This window comes from Nomascus leucogenys, chromosome 6 (assembly GCF_006542625.1).
Source record: "Nomascus leucogenys isolate Asia chromosome 6, Asia_NLE_v1, whole genome shotgun sequence".
Lineage (NCBI taxonomy): Eukaryota > Metazoa > Chordata > Mammalia > Primates > Hylobatidae > Nomascus > Nomascus leucogenys.
This window is the reverse complement of record NC_044386.1, coordinates 40,322,348-40,348,324: the sequence shown is the minus strand read 5'-3', so window position 1 is coordinate 40,348,324 and position 25,977 is coordinate 40,322,348. Positions and strand designations below refer to the sequence as shown.

At 39.0% G+C, this 25,977-nt stretch overlaps 1 protein-coding gene across 2 annotated transcripts; it reads left to right on the top strand.

Moving 5' to 3' along the window:
- On the top strand, positions 1–24,281 carry HMGCS1 (3-hydroxy-3-methylglutaryl-CoA synthase 1). 2 transcript variants are annotated; one of them, XM_003277747.4, is made up of 11 exons: positions 11–151; positions 5,996–6,054; positions 14,782–15,239; positions 15,622–15,747; positions 16,591–16,755; positions 17,843–18,008; positions 18,841–19,011; positions 19,540–19,646; positions 20,721–20,846; positions 21,065–21,228; positions 22,441–24,281. In XM_003277747.4, the coding sequence occupies exons 3-11, from the start codon at positions 14,792–14,794 to the stop codon at positions 22,528–22,530; spliced, it is 1,563 nt and encodes a 520-aa protein (XP_003277795.1). In that variant the 5' UTR covers positions 11–151; positions 5,996–6,054; positions 14,782–14,791; the 3' UTR covers positions 22,531–24,281. The 2 variants fall into 2 exon arrangements, with proteins under 2 accessions (XP_003277794.1, XP_003277795.1); XM_003277746.4 differs by lacking the exon at positions 5,996–6,054 and having other exon boundaries at positions 1–151.
- The last annotated feature ends 1,696 nt before the right edge of the window (positions 24,282–25,977 follow it).

Below are 25,977 nucleotides of genomic sequence, written 5' to 3'. Positions count from 1 at the left end.
TGCTGGAGCCACCGTCCCGCCTCCCAGCGACTCTCGGCGGTGCCGGAGTCGGGTGGGTTGGCGGCTATAAAGCTGGTGGCGAAGGGGAGGCGCCGCGGACTGTCCTTTCGTGGCTCACTCCCTTTCCTCTGCTGCCGCTCGGTCACGCTTGGTGAGTGTCCCGCGCGGAGGAGTAGAGCCGGGCTGCGGCGGTGCAGCGGGCGGGGTGTGGGCCAGAGAGAGGCGGTGTCCTTGACTAGGCCCGAAGGAGCTGGGCTCTGGGTCAGGACGTAGGCGTGGATCTTGCCCGGGAGGATGGGGCACCGTGAGCGGGGCCGGGCGGGGGCTCCCTCGTGAGGGACCTGAGGCCGACTGTAGCGGATCTGAGAAGAGCCGAGAACACAGGCGAGTCGCGGAGAGGAGAACGCGAGAGGGCGTTGAGGTCTAGGTGTTCTAACGACATAGGAGTTGGAGGTGCCAGAGAGGCAGCTGTGACCGCCTAGAGAGGAGTGGGGGGTGTCAGGAGCGGGAGAGGAGAGTTGGGCTACCAAGGCTTTTCCAGAGCCTTGGTTAAGGGTGGACGCCAAAGGATGGGTAAGATCCTCTTTAGACGGAGGCTGGTAGGTTTGCAGGGGGTGTGTCCTGCTGCCACATACAGAGTTGATGGAAAGAAGGGAAGTGGGTAGCATTACTTTTCTTCCTCAGCTCAGGTGCAAGAAAGCGTTCACAACCGTGATTTAGACCTGGCCAAGTACTGGGGCTCAGTCTGTACTTGCTTCAAATCGCATAGATCACTGCCTCCCGCCTTCCTGCCTCCATATTTTTTTTTGTCTACGTTTTAAAAAATAGGCTTCCTTGGTGTTCTGAAATCCCACATCTCTCTCCGGCTAATACCTTCGGGACCAGCTTTAGGTGATACAGTGTAATGGGCAGGCACTCACAGAGTCCTCACACAAATAGGTTTTGGATTAAGCTAAGGATATTTCAAAGCAAGTATATGGAGTCTTTGAAAACGCGCGTCTGGCCTTGACCAGTGATAGAGAAACGATTATTCTGATCCACTCTGGAGGAGGGGATTTGGGGAACAAATAATGTGAGGTTGTGCCTGTTTGTCATGCTTGTCCCTATGGCCTTAGCCTAAAGGCATCACTAGCTGCTTTCACTGCTCACCTCTGCTGCAGCTCCCCACCTTCCCGAGGATGCTCTTGCCACCTGCTGCAGTAGGATGATGTGTTCTGGCTGCTGCTAACTAACATTTGCTCTGTTTCAGGCATGAATCATGAAAAACAATGACAAGATAAACAACAAAATTAAGACTAATGGAAGTGCTCCTAGAATTAACAGAGTTTTCCTTCTGAGATGGGTTTTGGACTTTATTGCACAGATACTATTAGATGAGAGGCAGTTGAAAGTCCTTAACATTATCCGTGTCAGTAGTTCTTTGCACTTGAGATACCTAAGCAGCTTGTGTTCTTTAAAGTGTATTTTAAAATTGCAGTTATTTTTGTGTGAAGAAGGGGGCAGGGATAGCATACCTTATGGGAAGAGAGAAAGGCTTTCTTTGTGTCTACCTTTGTAGATATTTCTCACCTAAGTTTGTAAGTTTGCCCTCTATTCAGTTCTAGTTTAGTTCAGCTCAATTCTAGTGTAATCATCAGTAACCCCAGCACTCAGAAGGTCTGACTTATGCTGTGGGGAGGGAGTGTAAAAGGATATTTTATGTTTGGAGCCGTAGGCCACATCATTTGGGCCTTGTTTTAGTTTTGTTTTTCATCTTAAATATCCTTCCAGATTGCTTTTACGTCTTGTTTCTTTTAATTGTGGATTGATTTTGAGATTTTGACTTAGATTTTAGATAGCTTTTCTCAGAAGAAATAAATGCAAAAACCCCAGATATTGTTGTAACATCAGTTTCCTGTGTCCTCTAGAATCATTTAAAACCTGGTTGGATCTTCCATAATCCAGTGGAACTGGATATGAGAAGTTTGTTTTGCTACATATCAGACTCTCCAATTAGTTTCATTTAGAAAGGAATATAGCCTTATAATTTTATGCTGGGTTACTGTGGAACCAAATATCATAGAAGGATGTGTGATATTTTTATGTTTTTCAAGAAGGTAGTATAGATTTAAAAGCTGAGATACATATTACCTGTTCTAATGATAGGACTAGATTTTTTTTTTTTTTTTTTTTTTTTTTGAGACAGAATCTCTCTCTGTTGCCCAAGCTGGAGTGCAGCAGCGTGATCTCGGCTCACTGCAACTTCCGCTTCCTGGGTTCAAGTTATTCTCCTGCCTCAGCCTCCCGAGTAGCTGGGACTACCAGCATGTGCCACCACACCCAGCTAATTTTTTTGTATTTTTAGGAGAGATGGGGTGTCACCATGTTGATCAGACTGGTCTTGAACTCCTGACCTCAAATGATCCGTCCACATTGGCCTCCCAAAGTGCTGAGATTACAGGCATGAGCCACCATGCCTGGCTAGAACTAGATTCTTAATCTCTTCATCCTAATGCATGGCGTGTGTTGATGTTCACTTAATGTCTGTCAACTGAGTGTAGTTACACCAGTAGCGGAGAGGCTAATCTTTGAAAGCTTGAAGTGTTGTCTTCATCTTTGCAGGGTTTGTAGTTGTGTGTGGATGCATATGGGAATGGTTGTAAGACCAACAAATGTTTTCTGATTCCATATGGACTTCTTACATTTTTCACCTTGGAATCTGGGAACAATTGAAACCTACCATTTGCCTTGAACAGTAGCAGTAGAGAGCCAAGTTCTTTAAACTAGACATTATGGTGCTGCAGCTCATCTCAAAAGTGATAGCAGGCTACTCTGGACACACTACCTATAGAGTAGCCCTGCTCTGCAAGGAGCAGTAACAAATTTAAAAAAAAATTAAAAAGTGATAGCAGAAAGCACTTACTACTGAGGGCTGCTATAAGTATTAAATCTAAAAGATTTGTCCTCTAATAGTTATAACTCCAAATTCAGCCACTGAAAAATGTGACAATTGAGTATGCTTTACTTCAAGGTCTCAAAGGGATTTCAAAAAATCAAAATATATAGCCCCTCTCCCAGTAGAAGTGTAGGAATCCTGTATGGATAAGGAGACTGCCCATAACTAGTTTTCCATAGAGAGTAGGCTATGTAGACTTGGGTATGAATGACCTACCTCTGTAGAAGTGCAGGTCCCTGATTAGAAAACTTATTTGCTGTGTGATTTATCGAGGAAACCTTCCAGGAAGAGGTGACTTAGAACACGGCCTTGAAGATAGGTAGAATCTCTGATAGGCAGACCAGTAACTCTGGGAGGAGGCAGGGATGTCCCTGCTTTTTACTTGGAGAACTATACCGGAGGCTACAGGTTTGAGCAAGTCTTTCTTAACATTAGTTTTCACTTGCTCGCTCCTGAGGAGGAAAGGTTGCCAACTTGTTCTTAATTTCCTAGATTTATCTCCTGTAACAATGAGGAAGATCAACAGGTAACTGTTTATATTTTATAGTTTACATACCAAAATGTGTAGGCGATGAACTTCTCCAACCACTTGTTTGAATTAAGGCTAAGGAGGGAGCCAGAAGGAAGTATTCAGAACACTGAGTAAACTCCAGAAGAAACTACCATTGCATAAATCTGATTGGCCCTAGGGAGTCTTATCATTCTTGTGTTTTAGTCTTTGCCAGACTCAAAGTGCCTATATTTCATCCCATGAGTCTGCAAACCTGCTTTGTGGTAACCTGCCTGGCTACTTGCCATTCATTAACTGCTTCTTGACCCATGTTGATTCCCTCTGTCACTTACTCTGAAAAGACTTGTTAGAAATAAGCTTGTGATCTGCTTGAGACTTTGGCAATACTGGTTTAGCCAAAGTAGAGAAATCCTTAAGTAGCACAGCAGTCGTTTTTTTTTTTTTTTTTTTTTTTTTTTTTTTTTTTGAGACGGAGTCTTGCCCTGTCACCCAGGCTGGAGTGCAGTGGTGCAATCTCGGTTCACTGCAAGCTCCGCCTCCCGGGTTCACGCCATTCTCCTGCCTCAGCCTCTCCGAGTAGCTGGGACTACAGGCGCCCGCCACCACGCCCGGCTAATTTTTTTGTATTTTTAGTAGAGACGGGGTTTCACCGTGGTCTCGATCTCCTGACCTCGTGATCCGCCCGCCTCGGCCTCCCAAAGTGCTGGGATTACAAGCGTGAGCCACCGCGCCCGGCCAAGCAGTCGTTTGTGAATCTTCTATTTGTTTCTTCTTTGTTCCCTGTGTGTCTCCCACCTAACCTCCCTTTCCAATTTAAGTAATCAAAATAGAAAGAGGGGCCTAGGCAAGGTGGCTCACGCCTATAATCCCAGCACTTTGGGAGGCCAAAGTGGGTGGATTGGTTTAGCCCAGGAGTTGGAGAACAGCCTGGGAAACATGGCAAAACCCCATCTCTACAAAAAATACAAAAATCAGCTGTGTATTGTGGCATGCGTCTGTAGTCCCAGCTACTTGGGGGGCTGAGACAGGAGGATCACTTGAGCCTGGGAGGTCGAGGTTACAGTGAGCAGTGACTGGAATGCCACTGCATTCCAGTCTGGATGACAGAGGGAGACCCTGTCTCAAAAAAAAAAAAATTGAGGGAATATAGGCAGTGCAAGGAAAGGCAGAATATAGGCAGTTCAAGGAAAATTTCCTTGATACAAGTAGTGTCAAATGCATATACATACATGAACATCAAGAAGAAATATTATTATTTAAGTAGTCTTAACATGGAGAAGGAATCATGTTTTTCAAGAACTGGTCTCTGTGGTCTGCTTAATTTGCAGAAGACAAAGGCATAATTTGAGATAATAAAGAACAAAAGATAGGTTATTTTCTCAAAGTATGTATAATACTGTAATTAGAGACATTTTTGGAATATTGTAGTATTCTTTGCCTACAAAACTCAAGATCTATTTCTTTTCATGGGGTGGGGGGCGTAGGTGGATAGTAAACTTAGTTAATGAAGTAAAAGGCGCTACGGCTGTGAAGGGCTCTTAAATTATGTAATTATGTTAAAAAAGTAAAGCTTTATTAAATACTAATAACATCCAAATGTAGTCACCAGTGAATCCATTAAGGGCAGATGCTAAATTTGCCAGTGATTAAATAGAGAGCAGAGGAAATGGTGTATGCTGTGTTAAACATAGAAGCTGTCATCTCAAGTAACAATCAGTCTTTCAAAACAGATGGACTGAAGAATATGTTCCAGTCAACTTCTCAAATTATTTCTACTTAATTTACATAATAATGTTTAATGCTCCTTTGTCTAAATGCTTAATTTTTTAACATAAGCAGTAAGAGGGAAAATCACTTTATAAAAGGTTGGGAGGGTGAAGGTGGCAGTGTTGAAAATGATTAGGTCTTGCTAGAAAAAATACCTTTATTTTCTTTGAAAAACACTTATAAGAACTATAAGAACTAAGGTAATAGTCAATGTATTGGTGCTTTGTCTTACAAAGTGTCTTCACATATTTTATCATCTCAGCAATCCTTCACAATGATCTGGGGAGGGCAACTGTATTAGCTTCATTTTATAGATGAGGAAACTGAGGTCCAAAATTGCTGCCAAAGCCACAATCTGTTACATGCAGTGCAGGCTCTTGACTGCATAGATCTCTTTACTCTAGAAATTTGCTAACTCATTACTGCTGGTTTATATTCCTTTCCCCCAATTCTTGAAAACCTTGGTTTAAAGCCTCAATTGGTGACATGGGCTTCTTATTTCCTTGAGGTTTTTTTGTTTTTTCCTTCCCGCAGTAGTAGGCTTCTTATATCTGTTTATTACCAGGACTGAACCTATCACTATAAGGGCTATGAAAATAAGGGGGAAAATGTTCTATAAGCTTTAAGTATGATTTTTTCCAAGCAAATGTCAAATTCTATTCTGCATAATGTAATTGGATAAGGAATTGCTTATTTTAACTCACTTTGAATTGGATTCATTAGTATTTGAATTTGGGTAGTGATTTGTAACTTTAAAAGCAGTTCTTATTTGAAATTCCTAGTGCCCGAAGGAGGAAACAGTGACAGACCTGGAGACTGCAGTTCTCTATCCTTCACACAGGTATGGCATCCTGTCATGCTGCTTAAGGAAAGTATTCCTCTCTAATGGAAGGAGGAAATTTGGTATCCTAGAGCAAATAACGATTTGTTTGTGCCATATGTTCTTAAAACCCCTTTTAGGGATCTACCTCATCTTTAAAATTTTGTTAATGCTGTAATGCTTCAGGAAACTAATTTTATGTTTATTAGACTAATGTTTAAAATCTAGAAACAAATTTTAAAAATTAGTGGTCACTCATAAGAGAAAAAGTACATATAATAAAATGTAACTACATGAACTACTTAATCAGAAACAATCAGAAGTAAGCATGTCTGCCATTAGTGCTTTTTAAATTACAGCCCCAAAAGATATGTATCTGGGCTGTGGATGAATGTTTAAAATTATGTAAGAATGGGCCAGACACAGTGGCTCATGTCTGTAATCCCACCACTTTGGGAGGCTGTAGCAGGCAGATCACTTGAGGTCAGGAATTCGAGACCATCCTGGCCAACATGGTAAAACCCAGTCTCTACTAAAAATACAAAAAAATTAGCCAGGCTTGGTGGCAGGTGCCTGTAATTCAAGCAGCTTAGGAGGCTGAGACAAGAGAATCACTTGAACCCAGGAGTCGGAGGTTGTAGTGAGCCGAGATTGCGCCACTGCACTCCAGCCTGGGTGACAGAGTGGGACTCTGTCTCAAAAAAAAAAAAAAAAAAAAAAATTATGTGAGAATGGACAGTAATTGCAAATGTGTTTCAACTGGCAATCTAATTATTTGCAGCCATTGCTTTCTCATATTGTCAGGGAGTGCTTCTCTTACGATTCTGCTTTTTTTGTATTTCAAGATTATGATTTCCTATGGGTGTTAATGACTTTAGATTAGAAGTCTAGTACCATTTCATTTATTCAACACTAGCGTCTACCATATGCCGAACAGTGGGCTGGGTACCAGGGACACAAAAATGAACAAAGCACAGTTCCTGCTCTCCAAAAGCTCCTTGTTTAATGCAGAGAGGCTAAGCCTAAATAATGGAGGAGAAACTTGGCAGAGTTTGAAATATCAATTGAATTTTCCTTATCTGAAATGCTTGGGACCAGCAGTGTTAAAGATTTTGGATTTTTCTGGATCTTGGAATATTTGAGAAAACATACCACCCCTAATCTGGAAATCCAAAATCCGAAATGTTCCAATGAGCATTTCCTTTGAGCATCATGTTGGTGCTCAGAGAGTTTCAGATTTTGGAGCATTTCAGATTTTGCATTTTTGTGTTAGGAATGCTCAACCTGCAACATCTTGACAATGGTTAGACATGCAGTTTGGAAAGAACTGTTGGCCTGTGACAGAGAAGAGAGCAGAGGCAGAGCTCAATTAGGAGGGACTGATGCTGAAGTCCCTCCCCAACACAGCCATTGAGGAGCTAGGTTAGGACTTCCCTTGCACCAGTATCCTCAGCTAGCTTCCCTCCCCCTTTTTTCCCCTTTCCAGTTCTCTTTCATTTCCAGATTTATTCTCAGTATAACTATATAGGTCTTTTATGTATTCTAGGCAGGAAACATTCAGAAAACATTAACAAGGCTGCCTTACCTTGTTTTACTGACTCTGGAAATAGGATATGGAGTTTCTTTTGTCCACCAGAGGGAGTGAGCCCTCACTTTAATGAGACTTATTTAAGACTTTAGTCCTCTGTTGGTACTACTTTGTTGGAAGACTTGAAAGGTTTACCAAGTTCTCTGAAAGTTGCCTTTTCTTTCATTTTTTAAGGATGGAATTTAAAAAGAAAATATATATATTTTATTATAAATACAGAGTCTTCATTATTCTCTTTAGACTTATTTTATGGTGAATATAGTACTCTGAAAATAATAAAATGCATTATCTGTAAAAAATTAAAAACACATGTAATTTTTTTAACCACCAGATTTTTAAAATTATATTCTACTTAGAAACTTTTTGTGATTTATCTCTTTTTTTAAATTAAAAAAAATTTTTTTTTTGAGGTGGAGTCTCACTCTGTGACCCAGGCTGGAGTGCAGTGGCACGATCTTGGCTCACTGCAACCTCCGTCTCCCAGGTTCAAGCGATTCTCCTGCCTCAGCCTTCCAAGTAGCTGGGATTACTGTTGCCCGCCACCACAACCAGCTAATTTTTGTATTTTTAGTAGAGAGGGGGTTTCACCATTTTGGCCAGGCTTGTCTTGAACTCCTGACCTTAAGTGATCCGCCCACCTCGGCCTCCCAAAGTGCTGGGATTACAGGTGTGAGCCATCACACCTGGCCTCTTTATTCTTAAATAGTGAATTAACCAGAATATTCTATTCTCTGGTAGGGTAAAGAGTGAATACCATAATGTGAGCACCTCAGACCTGTAGCTAGTCTTTTTTTCCCTAATTTATATCTAGCTATATCTAGCCTATTTCAGAGAGCATTTGAAAGGACAATGTAAGAGCACATGCTCAATAGGATAGTTAAAAGTAACATTTGCTGGGCACGGTGGCTCAAGCCTGTAATCCCAGCAATTCGGGAGGCCAAGGCGGGTGGATCACTTGAGGTCAGGAGTTTGAGACCAGCCTGACCAACATGGTGAAACCCCATCTCTACTAAAAATACAAAATCAGCTGGGTGTGGTGGCACCCGCCTGTAATCCCAGCTACTTGGGAGGCTGAGGCAGTAGAATTGCTTGAACCTGGGAGGCAGAGGTTGCAGTGAGCCGAGATCACGCCATTGCACTCCAGCCTGGGCAACGAGTGAAACTCCATCTCAAAAAAAAAAAGTAACGTTTGAGACCAGAAACTATTAACTTTCTGTTCTTCTAAATGTCATGGAAGCAATTATTTCTCTGTATTAATTTTCCTGTCAACTTAATCACTCTCTTTCTCAATTTGAACCAAAGGCTAAATATTTCAGATTAGATGACTTTTTACCAAGAACATAATGGGAAACACATTGGCTGTCAGAAACCCTCAGAGAATGAGTAATATTGACTGAGTTGGACAATGTAAAAAGGTTTTTTTCCATCAAGGTCAGAATCGTGTTTCACTTTCCATTTGATGTATGTGGGTTATTTTAGTTAACCTACGTTTTTTGTTTGTTTGTTTTCAAATGAAACATGTCATGTATTTAATGTAGGACATTTAGGAGTCATAGAGCTGTACCTTATTTTAGGAGTACTATAATACAAAGAATTGATCAGAGCTGGTCAGACTGTGACAAATACAGATTAATTCTGAAATGGAAGCCTCGCATTATAGCTTTTTATAGAGAATTGTACAAGCATTATAAGCATAATTAAATATATTGCCAGTGTTGCTACATGATGCTCTTAAAAGACTAAACTGAATTTATTAGTGAGTACAAGTATATTGCAAACTGGTTTATACCTTCAAAAAGATACATTACCTGTTCACTTTATTTCCAATAGTGTTAAAAACCACTGAGCCAGGCAAGGAAGACCATACTGTCTTCAGCATGTTTAAAGCAGTTTGAAGAGTTGAAAAGAATCTAAAGGGTAGCCTTGTGGGAAAGGCTGGGAAGGTGGTTACTCCTACTTTGGTGACTTAAGAGATCATATGTAGGAGCTTATAAGCCTATGGACTAGTCTTTTTCTGGTAACAGTAGTTGTAGGGCTCTTTCTTGTGGACTCTCCAGTATCTTATTTTGCTATAAACTTAGAATCCATGCCTAGTGGCATATTAGACAGCCCTTTTTTATTTTCATTTCAACTTCAGCAAAGTGGGCACCAACTTTATCAAAAAATTGATGGGGAGAGTTTGTTGAAGCTCAGAGTGAGGATGGATGTAGAACATTTCAAGTGCTTCATATCCAGAAAATCAGTAGTCTTCCATCTGAGTTGTAGACACAGGAAAGGAGTTGAAGATTAATGGAGTAGGAATGTAAAAGCCTTATCTTTATCCTCCCTAGCTTTAGGTCTTAACAAGAATGAGCCTCCCTTAGTCTTTCTTTATGCCCCTGTCCCTGAATGTTGGTGATGACATTGTTTTTCCTGTATTGAATACAGAAATATGGCCAGTAATTTAGGAATTAAGAGGATATAATTCGGAAGTAGATTGTTGTGTTTAGGGATTTTTCTTTCCATTGTGGAATTGAGTAGCAGTGGTATATATACTATTTCTCATAAAACGGGCCATACAGTAGTCTAAGACATGAGGAGACCTTAAGGAACTTGGACTTAGTTGAGGTGACCAGACTATTTAATCTGCTTAGGTGCCACAGCAAAATACCATAGATTAGGTGGTTTAAACAGCAGACATTTATGATCTCATAGGTCTGCAGTCTGGAAGTCAGGGTGCCAGCATGGTTGGTTCCCTATGAGGGCTCTCCTCCTGGATTGCCCGTGTCCTCACATGGCACAGAGAGAGTATGACAGCATGAGCAAGCTCTCATGGTATCTTCTTATAAGGGCACTGATCCCATCATGAGGGCCCCATCCTCATGACCTCATCTAATCCTGATTATTTTCCAAAGGCCCCATCTCCAAATGCCATCACATTGAGAGTTAAGGCTTCAACATATGCATTTGGTAGGGAAACCCAGACATTCAATCCATAATACAGGCAGATGTTTGGGAAGTAACACAGTTGAAGCACTGAATGCTGTATTTCATACTATCTGAAGAATCTAGGATGTAATTAAGATGCTCCATTGCCAATTAAATTAAGATACAATGCTTTTTTGATTACTTAGAATTTTTTAAAGAGCTCTTTTAGAGTTAGACATAGATTTTTGTCATATGTCACTTTCACATTCGATAAGATGGAAAACACAAGTGAAAAAACACATAAGGAATTGCTAAATTTCACATATTTAGAGTCTGCCTCCTGAATTGTTTTTGGAGTCAGAGTTGTTAATACCTGTAATTTTCCATTAAACATCCTCTGTGCCGCCAAGAGAATTGGTGATGTAGCATTCCTTTCAAGAGCCCAAAAAAGAATGTGAAGGTTTTGGTGCTGGCCTTCAGCTTTGCAATTATGCAAAGCCAGCCTACTTTGACTCCTGCTTAGGGATTCACCACCTTTTACTTCCTTCCCAGTCCATTTGGTTCCTAGAGGGTGAAATGAGTGCTCCAGTATCATTTCTGGGAATTTCTTTCAGGCTGTTGACTGTCATCTGCAAATGTCATGCTGGCAGTTTTGTTATTTTCCCATGTGTAAGCAATGACAACATCGTAATTGGCTTCTGTCTGATAGCAATTGTAAGAGGAATCCCAATTTCTGAAATGTTACCCAAAAAAGTGACTTTTAATTGATGAAGTATGATGGTGTAGAAGGATAGGCAAGAAATGCAAAAGGTAATTTAGAAAGGTTTCATGGGTAAAATGTGACCTATGTGATCTAGGGCCATAAAGGATTTCAATAAGCAGAAGCACGAGGTGGGTTGTTGAAGAAAGCACTAAATGTTTTTGGATAAAGAATATAATAATTTGAGAGTAAAGAGTAGAGGGAGGGTTATGTAGGTAAGTAGTTGTAAGATGGGGAAAGATTGGGTAGTATTTAGCATTTATCCTTGATGTTGACTTTAGTGTAGTTCTCTTTGTGTGTTTTCGAGTATAAATTGCATACATGAAAGTTAAGAATCTTGTGTTAAGTCCCATATAGGAAGGAAGTAGATAGGAAGACCAAACTGGAAAAATGTATGGAGATGTTGGTGAAATGACAGGAACGAAAGCAGCTTGTCTGAGCCTGATCTCTTCACTTCCTCAGTGGTGGTTCTGAGCACTGGTTTGGCTGAACTCCACTTACCAGGGAAAAGGGCATAAAGGAAACAGGGTTTGTGTGGAAGAAGTGGGGTAGAACAAAGTGGAGAGGATCTCTGTTCATTTAGTGTATCTGACACTGTGCTTATCAAGTCATAAAACACTTGAGGATGGAAATCTGGAAGTCATTCTATACATTTTCTTCTTTCCCTAACATCTAGTCAGTTACAGTTTCTGCTAGTTCTTTTGCTTTTTCCGTGTTTTTGGAGGCTGTTCCTCTTCATTTCACATGTAGTAAATGCTCTAGTTCATGACCCAGGTCTTATCTGGACTGCCATGTCAGCTTCCTAACTCATCCATTCACAGCACCAGTGACTGTAAAACAGCATTAGTGATGATAAAACAGTGGCTGTCAAACTTTTTTGACTGTGGCCCCCAGTAAAAATGCACTTTGTATTGCAACTTATGTATACTTTATATATGTATGAATAATTAAAACAAAAGGTTGATTCAAGAAAAATCTTTACATTTACCCTGTGCCATGCAATCTTATATCTTGTATTCTTTTCTGTTTGATTTTTTTAAATGTGTGCTTGCCATCCACTAAATTGATTCCGGAGTTGGAAAAACACTGACCTGACAACTGATATCACCATGTTATTCCTTTTTTTAAACTCTCTGATGGCTTCTTACTATCTTCATGATAAATTTGAAGCCCTCAACATCAGCATACCAGAACCTTCATGACCTAACCCTTACCTAGTTATCCTAATCTATTATTTACCTGATCCACTCAGCTCATGTTTCATTCCAATAGACAAGTAAAGTTTTTTGTAATTCCTTGTAGCTTGCCTTTCTTCATGGTGTCCACGCTGTTGAAAATCTACTACCCTCCGTTTCTTCAGTGCTTTACTGCTTACTCCTACCTATTCCTGGGGCTCACGTCAGGCCCCTATAACCAGGATGCTTTTCCTAACACTCCTTGCCCTACCACCAGGCTGGGTTAGGTAGTTCTCCATTATATAATGTGGCTCTCAATGTTGTTACCTGTTTATTATTATGTGTTTTTCTCTTATTATCCCATAAAATAGTGAATATTTGAGAGGATAAGGAAGTCTCCCATTAAACATCCCTAATGTTTAGCATGTAACATGTTGGCATTGTTTGGATGAATGAGAAAAAAAAAAGATTCTTCTGTTTGGAAGGAAGATCGAACTGGTATCCCTTAAGTCTTTTTTTTTTTTTTTTTTCTTTTTTCTCTCTACAGACAAGGTCTCACTGTCACCCAGGCTGGAGTGCAGTGGTGCAATCACAGCTCACTACACCCTTGTACTCCTGGGCTCAAGTGATCCTCCTGCCTCAGCCTCCCTAGTAGCTGGGACTGCAGGCATGCACCACCATGCTCAGCTCATTTTTTAAAAAATTTTTGTTGAGGCAAAGTCTTGCTGTGTTGCCTAGGCTGGTCTTAAACTCCTGGGCTCAAGTGATCCTCCTGCCTCAGCTTCCCAAAGTGCTAGGATGATAGGCGTGATCCACTGCACCTGGCCCCTTAAGACCATTAATTGCAGAGCATCAGAGGACAAATGACATAAATACAGGATTTGACTTTCATTTTAAAGTATCAAATTAGTGGTGGGTTGACAAACAAGTGATACAGAATGTTCATGAATCAGTTCGGCCCAGGTAACTCATAAACCAAGACCTTTGGGTCAATGAAATTCTGCCACCTAAGTAGCACCATCCAATGATGTCATACCTAAAAAGGAAATTGAGTTGTAGAATTTTAGGTTTTAGGATTCTTTCTGTAAAACTGAGGAGCTGTGCCACTCTTCAAAGCCTCACAACTACATTTCATTGGTTCTTATGCCATCTGGGTTCTGGTTAGAGGGCTGATGGAAGTACTCAAGAAATATTAGAAGGTGGGAAGAAGGTACCTCTCTTGTTCTTGTCAGTGGCGGCAGCAACAGTGGGACTTTGGGTCTCTGGGTTCCAGCTCAGCAGCAGAGGTACTAGTACTGTAGCTGGTAGTGCAGGCACATGGGATCGGAAAACCACCTTTCCCGCTTTGTTCTTCCAGCCCAGCCAACAAGTTTGTAGCTATTTCCCTGCATTAAAACTCCCCTCTGTTTGAAATATCTAGAGTAATTTTTCTTTTCCTGACTAATACAACCTGTTAAAGAAGCTGAAGCTCTGATAAGTTAAATGCCCAACAATGGTCTTGAATAGCTAGCAATTTTTGTTACTATTGGTAAGTGAATCTAGACACCACTTTTTAGTCCCTTTTTTAAAAGAGGACTGGTTTATCTATGATGAATAAATGATTGATTGATTGATTTTTACTTTTTCTTTTTTTTTTTTGAGATGGAATCTTGCTCTGTCACCCAGGCTGGAGTACAGTGGCGTGATCTCTGTTCACTGCAAGCTCCGCCTTCCGGGTTCACGCCATTCTCCTGCCTCAGCCTCCTGAGTAGCTGGGACTACAGGCACCCGCCACCACGCCTGGCTAATTTTTTTGTATTTTTAGTAGAGATGGGGTTTCACCTTGTTAGCCAGGATGGTCTCGATCTCCTGACCTCATAATCTACCCGCCTCAGCCTCCCAAAGTGCTGGGATTACAGGCATGAGCCACCGTGCCCGGCCTAATTTATTAAAACTTTCGGGTGGTCAGGTAATTCTGATTTGTCAGCCATATTTCTAAATTATCATTGTATTTTATCTTACAGTTCTTTACAATGTAGAAAATCTTATTTGCATGTTGTTTACCTCTAATAATCATGTTTTAAATCTAGAGATGCCCAATTTTGAATAAAGTGGAAGCCTTTCTAAAAGACTATAATTTTAAATGATAATATTCCATTCATATAATAATTGCTACTTCACATGTGCACAATTGAGTGCCCTAAATACTAAACCTAAAGAAACTAAACTAATACTTCAGATGATTGCTAAACTCTTAATATCTATTTCTCAATTTCGAAGTTGAAAACCAGCAACTTATAACCTAAAACAATGTTTTTTTCTGTTTCTCCTTTCTAAAGCTCTTTCACCATGCCTGGATCACTTCCTTTGAATGCAGAAGCTTGCTGGCCAAAAGATGTGGGAATTGTTGCCCTTGAGATCTATTTTCCTTCTCAATATGTTGATCAAGCAGAGTTGGAAAAATATGATGGTGTAGATGCTGGGAAGTATACCATTGGCTTGGGCCAGGCCAAGATGGGCTTCTGCACAGATAGAGAAGATATTAACTCTCTTTGCATGACTGTGGTTCAGAATCTTATGGAGAGAAATAACCTTTCCTATGATTGCATTGGGCGGCTGGAAGTTGGAACAGAGACAATCATCGACAAATCAAAGTCTGTGAAGACTAATTTGATGCAGCTGTTTGAAGAGTCCGGGAATACAGATATAGAAGGAATCGACACAACTAATGCATGCTATGGAGGCACAGCTGCTGTCTTCAATGCTGTTAACTGGATTGAGTCCAGCTCTTGGGATGGTATGTTACATGCCTATTCCCCGCCGTCCCCCAAAATTTTTTTCTAAGGTTCAATAGACCCAAATGACACTTTAATTAATGCAATATGCAAACTTTTGTAATTTATCCTTGTTTGGATATATTAAGAAAGATATTATACCTGTCTGTCGTTATCCGAATTGTGAATTGGTTATCTTATCTTGTAGGACAAATGGTCTATTCAAAATTTAGTCAGATGGATGACAGAGCCTTGGCAGATGAATTAAAAAAAAAATTAGAGCATTTTCTTTCTTTATCAAAGAAGGGAAAAGCATATTCTGGGGAAAATATAACAGACTTCAGTTTCCATGTATGGTTATAGTGTTGAATTCCTTCTTGTGAAATAACAAAAAATATTTTTCAGGACGGTATGCCCTGGTAGTTGCAGGAGATATTGCTGTATATGCCACAGGAAATGCTAGACCTACAGGTGGAGTTGGAGCAGTAGCTCTGCTAATTGGGCCAAATGCTCCTTTGATTTTTGAACGAGGTAAGTGCTTAGGAAAGCATTTTTGTTTTTTTTTTTTTTAGCACAATATGCTGAGAAATTTGAAAATAGAAATAGGAGCTGTTGCTTACTTAATAGTCATTAAATGCAGGTACTACTTGCTAAGAGCTTTATGTGTGTTATCATATTTATGGTTTTTTTTCTTTTTTTTTTTTTTTGAGACCGAGTTTCGCTCTTGTTGCCCAAGCTGGAGTGCAATGGCACGATCTCAGCTCACTGCAACCTGTGCCCCCAGGTTCAAGTGATTATCCTGCCTCAGCCTCCTGAGTAGCTGGGATTACAGGCACGCACCACCATGCCTGGCTAATTTTTTGTATTTTTAGTAACAGGGTTTCACCATGTTAGCCAGGCTGGCGTCAAATTCCTGACCTCAGGTGATCCGCCCCCCTCAACCTCCCAAAGTGCTGGGATTACAGGCGTAAGCCACCGTGCCTGGCCTGTATTTAATCTTTATAGCAGTTTTATGAGGTAGGTGGTGTCACCCACTTTACAGAGAAGTGGGTTAATGTAGGGTTTAAATGATAAATAGTAACTTGCTCATAGTCACTGGCAAGTTTAATTTGTTTTCAGTATAGTAGAGTAACTGTGATCTCTGTTAGAGTTATGAAACTGGTATGGAAAGTTGTATACCAAAGGAGTCTTAAGACTGTCCATGGATACTGTTATGTATCATTTCACTTATATTGGCTTCACCTTGTGATTTCTCTAAGTGGTGAGAATTGATCAGATAGTTAAGGAGGGTCCTTAGATAATGCAGCATACTTACTAACATACAGACATCAAGAAGCAGAAATACATAGACATCTTCCTTTTGGATTCTAATAGGGCTTCGTGGGACACATATGCAACATGCCTATGATTTTTACAAGCCTGATATGCTATCTGAATATCCTATAGTAGATGGAAAACTCTCTATACAGTGCTACCTCAGTGCATTAGACCGCTGCTATTCTGTCTACTGCAAAAAGATCCGTGCCCAGTGGCAGAAAGGTAAGTTTTACCCATTTTCCTTGGTTTTGGTATCAGTTGAGAGCAGTGTAATGTACTAGGTATCTTTGGTAAGCAACTCCTTTGTGGGCATTCTTCATTTAATGTCCTTTTACCATTAATTCCTCATTCACCAAACAACGTTTTCCCATAGTTTCTGGGAAAGTGTAATTTACTAGAAGAGGTAAACTTTGGAACTGAGGTGTATCTCTGCAAAAATATTTAGGTCGGTTTACCTCTTGTAAGAAAACCAAACTGGAGAAAAGAAGGTAAGTTGAATTTTGTTCATCTTTTGAGAGAGGTATTTTAACAAAGTTTTGGACTACAGCTGTGATTCAGGGAAAACTAATGAAAATGAACTACTAAAGTGATCTTCCCCCAAAAATAATCTCTTTGCACTTGACCTGTGAATTTGTATTTGTTTTTTTTACTGTCATCATTAATCTGGAAATTTGTTGAGGCACTGAAAGGACAGTATTTGAGTTAGTGCTATCATAACACATTATTACATAAAGTATACTTTTTCTATAGTCCAACTTTGCTTTTTAGAGGTTATGAGAAAGGGTTAAAAATCATATTCAATGACAAATATCAGTGAATCTAGTGGCTCTGGATAAGAAGCATTCTTGCAGTATATATTAACAGAACAGTGGTTTTCTAACTTTTTTATTAGGACCTACAGTAAGAAGTACATGTTACATTGTATGTGTATGCCAGACTGAAACAAAAATGTCATGACATTACTTACCCTTGCTGCAAGTTATGCAGTTTGCTATTTTTCTACTGCATTTTGTTTTTTAAAATACTCTTTTATTTAAAAAAAAAGTACTAATCCTGACCCACTAAATTGATTATGTAACCTGCTAATGTGTATGACTCTTAAATTTGAAAATTAGTGACATAGTACATATTGTTTCATCTTTCAGTGTCTTTTTAAATGTATATTTTAAGGTATAGAGAGGTTTCATTATACAGTGTATTTGTGGTTGCTGTTTAAACATATACAAATATCCTAGCTTTATTCTAAAGTCAAACTTTAAAATTTCATGGCTTATATGAATTTCATAGTTTCCTTGGACTTCTCTTTCAGAGGGAAATGATAAAGATTTTACCTTGAATGATTTTGGCTTCATGATCTTTCACTCACCATATTGTAAACTGGTTCAGAAATCTCTAGCTCGGATGTTGCTGAATGACTTCCTTAATGACCAGAATAGAGATAAAAATAGTATCTATAGTGGCCTGGAAGCCTTTGGGTAAGAGGAGCTACTATGAGTTTTTTCCTTCTATATTAGAACATTTTTAATATCTGTTAAGCTGTTATTTGTACAGACCTAAGAAATTGAGAGTCAGAAGAATCTTAGAAGTCATCCGGTCTAATCTATGTGTCTCAATCAGTGAAGAATCTAAGTCCAGAGAGGTGGTAGTTACATGCACAAATTCTTTAGACATTTCTATTCAGATTTTCTGATTTCTTTCTTTTAGCTCCATTCATGTTGTCTTGATAAAATAACTGCACAAGGGCCTATATTCACTACAGCAGCCTCTTAACTCCTTACCTCTCTCAGCACCCCTGCCCCCATGCCCTTTTCCATCCTGCACACTGCCACAGCTGAAGTCACCATTTGTACTCCACCTGCCTTTTTCTCACTTTAGGCTCCCTAGCATGCTATGCGTGTTCAACTCATTTTGTTTCTCCCTGTGTCTCTTGTGTGTCCTTTCTCTATCTGACAAAATTATACTTGACTTTTAAAACTTGGCTCCTGTAATACCATGACTTTTCTAACTAAATAAACATTATTATGGACTTGAAATAGTATTCTATTCAGTGACAATAAAGCTACAGTGGGTCTATTAACCTATTCAAATCAAGCAGTCTTAACTTGATTATGAAAACTTTTGAGAAAAAGAACCATATATATACAACTATTATGATTTCTCTAGCAATTAGATTGCTGCTACTTGGCTTTTAATAAATGAGAAAACAATTATATACACTTAAATATTTGAATCCTAATTAGGCCTGCTGTTTAGTGTAATAAAAACATAGGCTTTGAACACTGTAAAACTGTAAAATAAATCTTTCAGGGATGTTAAATTAGAAGACACCTACTTTGATAGAGATGTGGAGAAGGCATTTATGAAGGCTAGCTCTGAACTGTTCAGTCAGAAAACAAAGGCATCTTTACTTGTATCAAATCAAAATGGAAATATGTACACATCTTCAGTATATGGTTCCCTTGCATCTGTTCTAGCACAGTAAGTATAAATTTCACCTACTACTTAACTCCCCTTATTTGGGAGATGTTAGATTTCTAAGACCAAATCTGGTGTCAAGCATGTTGGTGGTAGATCACAGAAAATTTTATCTTGAGGCTTTCTAATCTGCTGTTGTCCATTGACTTGAAAGATGTATGGGTTGAGGCTACAGTTCTTCCAGAACTATTTGTTAATTTCATACTGGCTTTCCCGGCTTCTGTTTTCATGGTTTTTTAATTCTTGACCTGCAGTTGAACCATAAATACCTGGTTGATGAAGTAACTTGTTTTGTGGCATGACTTCCACAAGCTCTGTCATTCCCCACAAGATGAAAACTCATGTGCTGCAATATTAAAACTAAGTTAGATTCCCTACTGTAATATTAACACTTTGAGTTAGATCCTTAAAACTTTAAGTTAGATTCTACTTTAACTTACAGCCTAAATTTTTATTGCTACTTGTATAGCTTCCCACACACTGTAGCTTTGGATCAGTTAAACTTCTTAACTATTGTTACACCCTACATAGGTACTCACCTCAGCAATTAGCAGGGAAGAGAATTGGAGTGTTTTCTTATGGTTCTGGTTTGGCTGCCACTCTGTACTCTCTTAAAGTCACACAAGATGCTACACCGGGTAAGTGCTGAATCTTTCAACAAGAATGTATTGAGAACTGAGGCTGGGCACAGTGGCTCACACCCATAATCCCAGCACTTTGGGAGGTCGAGGCAGGCAGATCACCTGAGGTCAGGAGTTTGAGACCAGTCTGGCTAACATGGTGAAACCCCATCTCTACTAAAAATACAAAAATTAGCTGGGTGAGTTGGTGCATGCCTGTAGTCCTAGCTACTCGGGAGGCTGAAGTAGGAGAATCGCGTGAATCCAGGAGAGGGAGGTTGTAGTGAGCCAAGATCACACCACTGTGCTCCAGCCTGGATGACAGAGCGAGACTCTTTCAAAAAAAAAAAAGAATGTATTGAGAACTACTCTGGGGAAGTTGATTTAGCAGTCTTCTCAAGTGAGCACCTGAATCTGTCCCACAGATTGTTACAATATTTTAGTCTTCATTATTTCTTTCAGTAGGTTTTTACTCTCTGCCCTAAAAATCTATCCAAAAAAAAAAAAATTCTACCTTATCTGGATAAAGGATAGGACTAAGTTATCTAATTTTTATAGGCTTATGGTCTTGGCTATATTTAAGGTCACTTTTGTGCTTTCCCTGAGCAGGAAAGAGCAAAAATGTAGAGATAAACTGATGAAAACTTGACATTACTTTTTAAAATTATACCATGGGCCAGGTGCAATGGCTCACACCTATAATCCCAACACTTCAGGAGGCTGAGGTGGGAGGATTGCTTGAGGCCAGATGTTCAAGGCCAGCCTGAGTAACATAGTGAGACCCCATCTCTATAAAAAATAATAATAATAAAATAATTATACCATGGATTAATTGTAGACAAGTTATTTTTAGTTTCAAATTCTACCTATTTCCTAACTTGTCTAGTGGCAGATACTCAATAATAGATTTCTAGTCTGATATCATAGGAGATTTGTCAAATAGGTATCATCTTATCTTTTAACTAATCAATAGCCAGTAGTTTTAACAAAAATGAAAAGTTGTTTTGTCTCATTTGGCAACATTTACTTAGGCTTCTTTTGGACATGATTTTTCAAAAAAATCTTTTCATGTTGAATTATTCCCTGTTTTAGGATCTGCTCTTGATAAAATAACAGCCAGTTTATGTGATCTTAAATCAAGGCTTGATTCAAGAACTTGTGTGGCACCAGATGTCTTTGCTGAAAACATGAAGCTCAGAGAGGACACCCATCATTTGGGTAAAAATATTAAATGTTCTTTAAGTTAACCCAAAAGCTTATTTGGAGGGCTGATATCATTAAGGATGCTACATATAAGATAAGGATATCAAGACTTTACTCAGTACTAATCTGATGTCAGTGAAAATTATTGGGATATATGAAACTTATCTTTAGTTTTATTACCAGATGAATTGTATATCATAACTAATTGTAGATATTCTCTCCCTTTCCTTTAGTCAACTATATTCCCCAGGGTTCAATAGATTCACTCTTTGAAGGAACGTGGTACTTAGTTAGGGTGGATGAGAAGCACAGAAGAACTTACGCTCGGCGTCCCACTCCAAATGATGACACTTTGGATGAAGGAGTAGGACTTATGCATTCAAACACAGCAACTGAGGTAAGTAAAAGAGTTCCCATCTCCATATCTTAGGGTTTAGGAGACCTAACTGGGATTTAGCAACTTAAATAAATGTTAGTAAAGAAGAGTAATTCATAGTAAGGGCTCTGGGAGTAGATTCTAGCTGTACTATTTCCAATTGTATAAAGTGTTTTGCATTTGAATTATTAATGTTTAAAGAATATACAGTAAAGGCCGAGTGCGGTGGCTCATGCCTGTAATCCCAGCACTTTGGGAGGCTGAGGCAGGCAGATCATGAGGTCAGTCTCTACTAAAAATACAAAAATTAGCTGGGCTTGGTGGCACGTGCCTGTAGTCCCAGCTACTCAGGAGGCTGAGTCAGGAGAATCACTTGAACCAGGGAGTCAGAGGTTGCAGTGAGCTGAGATCACACCACTGCACTCCAGCCTGGCAACAGCAAGATTCCATCTCAAAAAAAAAAAAAAAAAAAAAAAATACAGTAAATACTAGGTTTTATTAATGATACCAGGATTTAAAGGAAGACTGATATAGAGAGAAGGTTCATTTGTGATGTGTGTCTTTGTGAGAGATGGAGTAGAGGGACAAGGATCCTTTCACATCCCAGATCATGGTCAAAATCTGTCCTCAAATTGTCAAGAAGTAACAATCATAGCTATGATTTGAATTCCTCTTACCTGCTAGGCACTTTACTTACATTTTCTTATTTAATCCTTACAACAACCTCCTTGAAGTTTGTAAATGATACTGTCCTCCCTTTAGAGACGAGCCTCCAAGAAGTTACATTACTTGCCCAGGATTATAGCTAGTAAGTGGTGAAGCCGGGTTATAAACTAAGGACTTTATAACCTTGAAACTACTTATTTATCTGCTTATTACAAGTTTGGTAAATGGATAGTCTTGCTTTTTGCTACTATACAAATTAGGCAGCAAGTCAAACCGCCACTGTTTGAGTTGCAAATACAAGATGTAACAAGTAAAATACTGTATGTGGTGGGTCTCTGTGGCAGGCTTCCTCTCCCCACCATATGGATAATTGTATACTAAATTCACCATAAGGTGAAAAATGGGTGTTGAGTTCCTTTCATGAAAAGTTATATAGAATATATATTTAGCATAAACTTCTCCAGAGTTGTCCTTTATTAAGTTTCTTTACAGAAACTTTAATTGGTGCCATGATTCTTGTGGAGGAAAGAATCATAAGAGCCATCAACTTTTTTCCTTTCATTTTAGCATATTCCAAGCCCTGCCAAGAAAGTACCAAGACTCCCCGCCACAGCAGCAGAACCTGAAGCAGCTGTCATTAGTAATGGGGAACATTAAGATACTCTGTGAGGTGCAAGACTTCAGGGTGGGGGTGGGCATGGGGGTGGGAGTATGGGAACGGTTGGAGGCATGGGATATCTGGGGATAATTTTAAAGAATTACATGTTACGTAAATTTTTATGTGACTGACATGGAGCCTGGATGACTATCGTGTACTTGGGAAAGTCTCTTTGCTTAATTTGCTGACATGCTTCCTGTTGTGGTCTGGCCAATGCCAAATGTACTCGAATGATGTTAAGGGCTCTGTAAAACTTCATACCTCTTTGGCCATTCGTATGCATGATGTTTGGTTTTTAAACATGGTATAATGAATTGTGTACTTCTGTCAGAAGAAAGCAGAGGTACTAATCTCCAATTAAAAAATTTTTTAACATGTAAGAATTTTGTACTTTGAACAACAAGATTACAGAAAGTACTTGTGGTTTTTGGAAAACATTTCTAGCTTGGGGAATGTGACAACATTCCCAGTGTGGTAAAATTGGAGTAAAATGTGGTAAAATGTGATATGCACAAACCCTTTGAAAATAGCAAAACAAACATGCCCTTTTTCTAAAATTGATAAATCCTAAAGAGGAAGAAAAGAGTTGGGACAATAAAACACTGGCTCTGGAATCTGGAATGTTAAGTCCAGGCCAGCAGTGACAAAAGTTATTGTAATGACCTCTGAACAGAGAAACACTACCATTAAACAGGCTTCTGGTATAGAAAACATGGTACATTCAGGAGCTGTGAATATAGCTCTAGGTATGCTCCTGAATCAGTTCATGGTAGATTATGCTGAACAACAGTGAGATGTTATTGGAGGTGTGGATGAGGGAGTTTGTTGTTGCAATCCTTCTTTGCACCTTATTTTAAAGAATAAATGAAACATTTTTCTGGTTAGTTTTTTAAAAATTTAAAATGGAAGGGAAGAATAGGGGCAGGGCATTATTAGGCTATTTCTGATGCTTCAGTGTTATAAATTCAACATATAGGCTGACAACCTAAATTCATGGTGTAACACGTGAATTTTTTTCCTTTTTTTTTTTTTTTTTTTTTTTTTTGGTATCTGTTCAGTGAAAATAAGGTACGACCCAAGTTTTTACCTAGTCTGACTAGAAGTATTCCACTTCAAGGTCTGAAGTAGGACTTTTACCTTAAAAAAGAAACAAAACAAACAAAAACTATCACACAGGATAGATAAGAAGATTGGTTAAACAGTTTTGTGTAGATCTTTTTGGTGCTGAACTATGACATGAGCCTTATAGATTGTAAAATAGAGATAGTTGGAACTAATGTACAGAACTAAATTTTTTAAACTTTATTTGCTGTTAAATTCTGTGAAGTTTCAGTTATCTAAAATAAACATACACAAATATGAAATGTAATGTTTCAGATTGCAAGGTAATATGTAATAGTAGTGTTTGTATGATACTCTTGTCTAATATTAACTAGTAGTATTTTGATTTGTACAGTCATAATTTGTTAAAATGACTTCATTTAACATTCACTGATAACAGATTAATAATGTAAGTTCTGATTTAAAGAATGGTGGGAAAATGGTGCATGTAATACTTTTGCAAGTGTTGGGGAGATCGGTATGTTTTGAAAAGAGTAATTTAACTTTTGGGTGCCAGGAAATGGGTTTTCTCAAAGTCCATTGCCGGCAATGGGCAGGCCTACAAATACTGGCACAGAGCATTAATCATACACCTTATTAACGGTGAGGTGAATAACTTTGAAATAAAGTTTTAGAGAAATATTTCAGATACTTGAGTATTCTTTTTCACTCTAGAACTAACAACTTAGGCAAGAAATCAGCTAATATTCTATTTTTAAATATGGGCATTAATTTCATTTCAGTTCATTCACTCATTCCATTCATTTATCATTTCACAAACATTTGAAATCCTAATATAAGCAAGGTGCTCTGCTTAAGGCAGAAATTTGAAAATGTACAAGTTGTATGGTCTTGTCTTTAAGGAGCTGTTCATCTAGAATGGAGGAATTTACACTGATAATTATTGCTACCCTTGAAACAAATTAACTCTCAAATTGGGTGGCAAGCATATATAGACTTTGCTATAAATATTTATGAAATGAGTTACTGTTTTCCTTAAAAAAGCTAAGACTAAGGGCTGGCAATCAAGAGCAAATTTAGTGGTGAACATAGAACTGCCCATTACCAGCTAGAGCCTCCAACCTAAAAGTCCCATGTTGCTAGTGATCCCCAGGGGTTTTATGGAAGGAATCCCTGCATTGGCAGTAATTTTGGATTAGATGATCCCTAAGAGCACTGTCAACTCTTAGGATTCTATGAATTAGGAAATAAACCGAATTATATATTTTCTAATACTGATCAGCTCATATTTTATCATCATGTCATGTCTGGCTTTCATACTTAGTAATAATTTACTTTCTGGGTCATTTAGAGGCTAGCCTTCTCTAAGGTCACTTCTGCTTGCACATTCTAGGGTATTATTTAGTATGGCTTTAAGAATTCAATCTTTCCCCCTCTCCTTTATGGAATGTGTGTTTCCTCTATTTGTACACTTAACTTGTTGTCCTAAGTTTTTATTTTTATGGATACTAATGAGTAAGTTTGAGGTTGACACTAGACCCAAACAGATGCAAGCAGCCACTTTCTGTCCTCTTGTGACACAGTTGAAACACTTTATCTCTTGTCTGCTCTTGGAGTGTCCTGAAACACTGAAGTGGAAGTCAACAGAGCAAGGGTAACAGGATCTTTAAATAATTTAAAGTTGTCTAATCTTGACATAAAAGTGGTGAACCCTTTCTTTAAAATTTCTAGCAACTGCCCTTAAGTCCTAGGTTCCTCATTTTTTCTTTACTGGTGGTGGGAGAAAATAGTTGATCTGTGATTTTTGTTTTCATCTCCCCAAATTATGTTACAAAGGCAGTACTTTGATGCTGAAGATTATGATTAGAAATCCTCAGATGGTTTATATATTGGGGCTTTATCTTTTAATATTAAAAAGAATGTCTTTCCTGGACTACTTTATTCAGTAGTGAGCACTATTCATTCTATGTATATTCCTTATTCAGCCTTGCAGAGCCCTGTGGGATCTGATCTCTGCCTGCTTCAACTCAGTACCATACTCACCAAGGCTTAGTATGTCTTCACCCACTCTCCCTTCTCTTGCATTCCTCAAACATGCTGAGTTTATTCCAGCCTTAAGCCTTTGATCTACGCATCAGAAATGTTGGGCCCCACTTCAGATCTTGTCTGCCCTGCCTTCTACTCCAGTCACTGCTGTGGCAACTAATTCCATGAAGTCTTTTACCAGGTTCTCAGAGAATATGACAGTACCTCTCTTTGAATTCTAGCTGTATACCTTTCATTTCAGCCTCCCTGACGTGGAATGTCTGCAGAACTTGCTTGGTACTCCCAATTTCACAGCCCAAAGGTGCAGGAGAGTTAGGTGCCCATGGGGCCATCCTTGA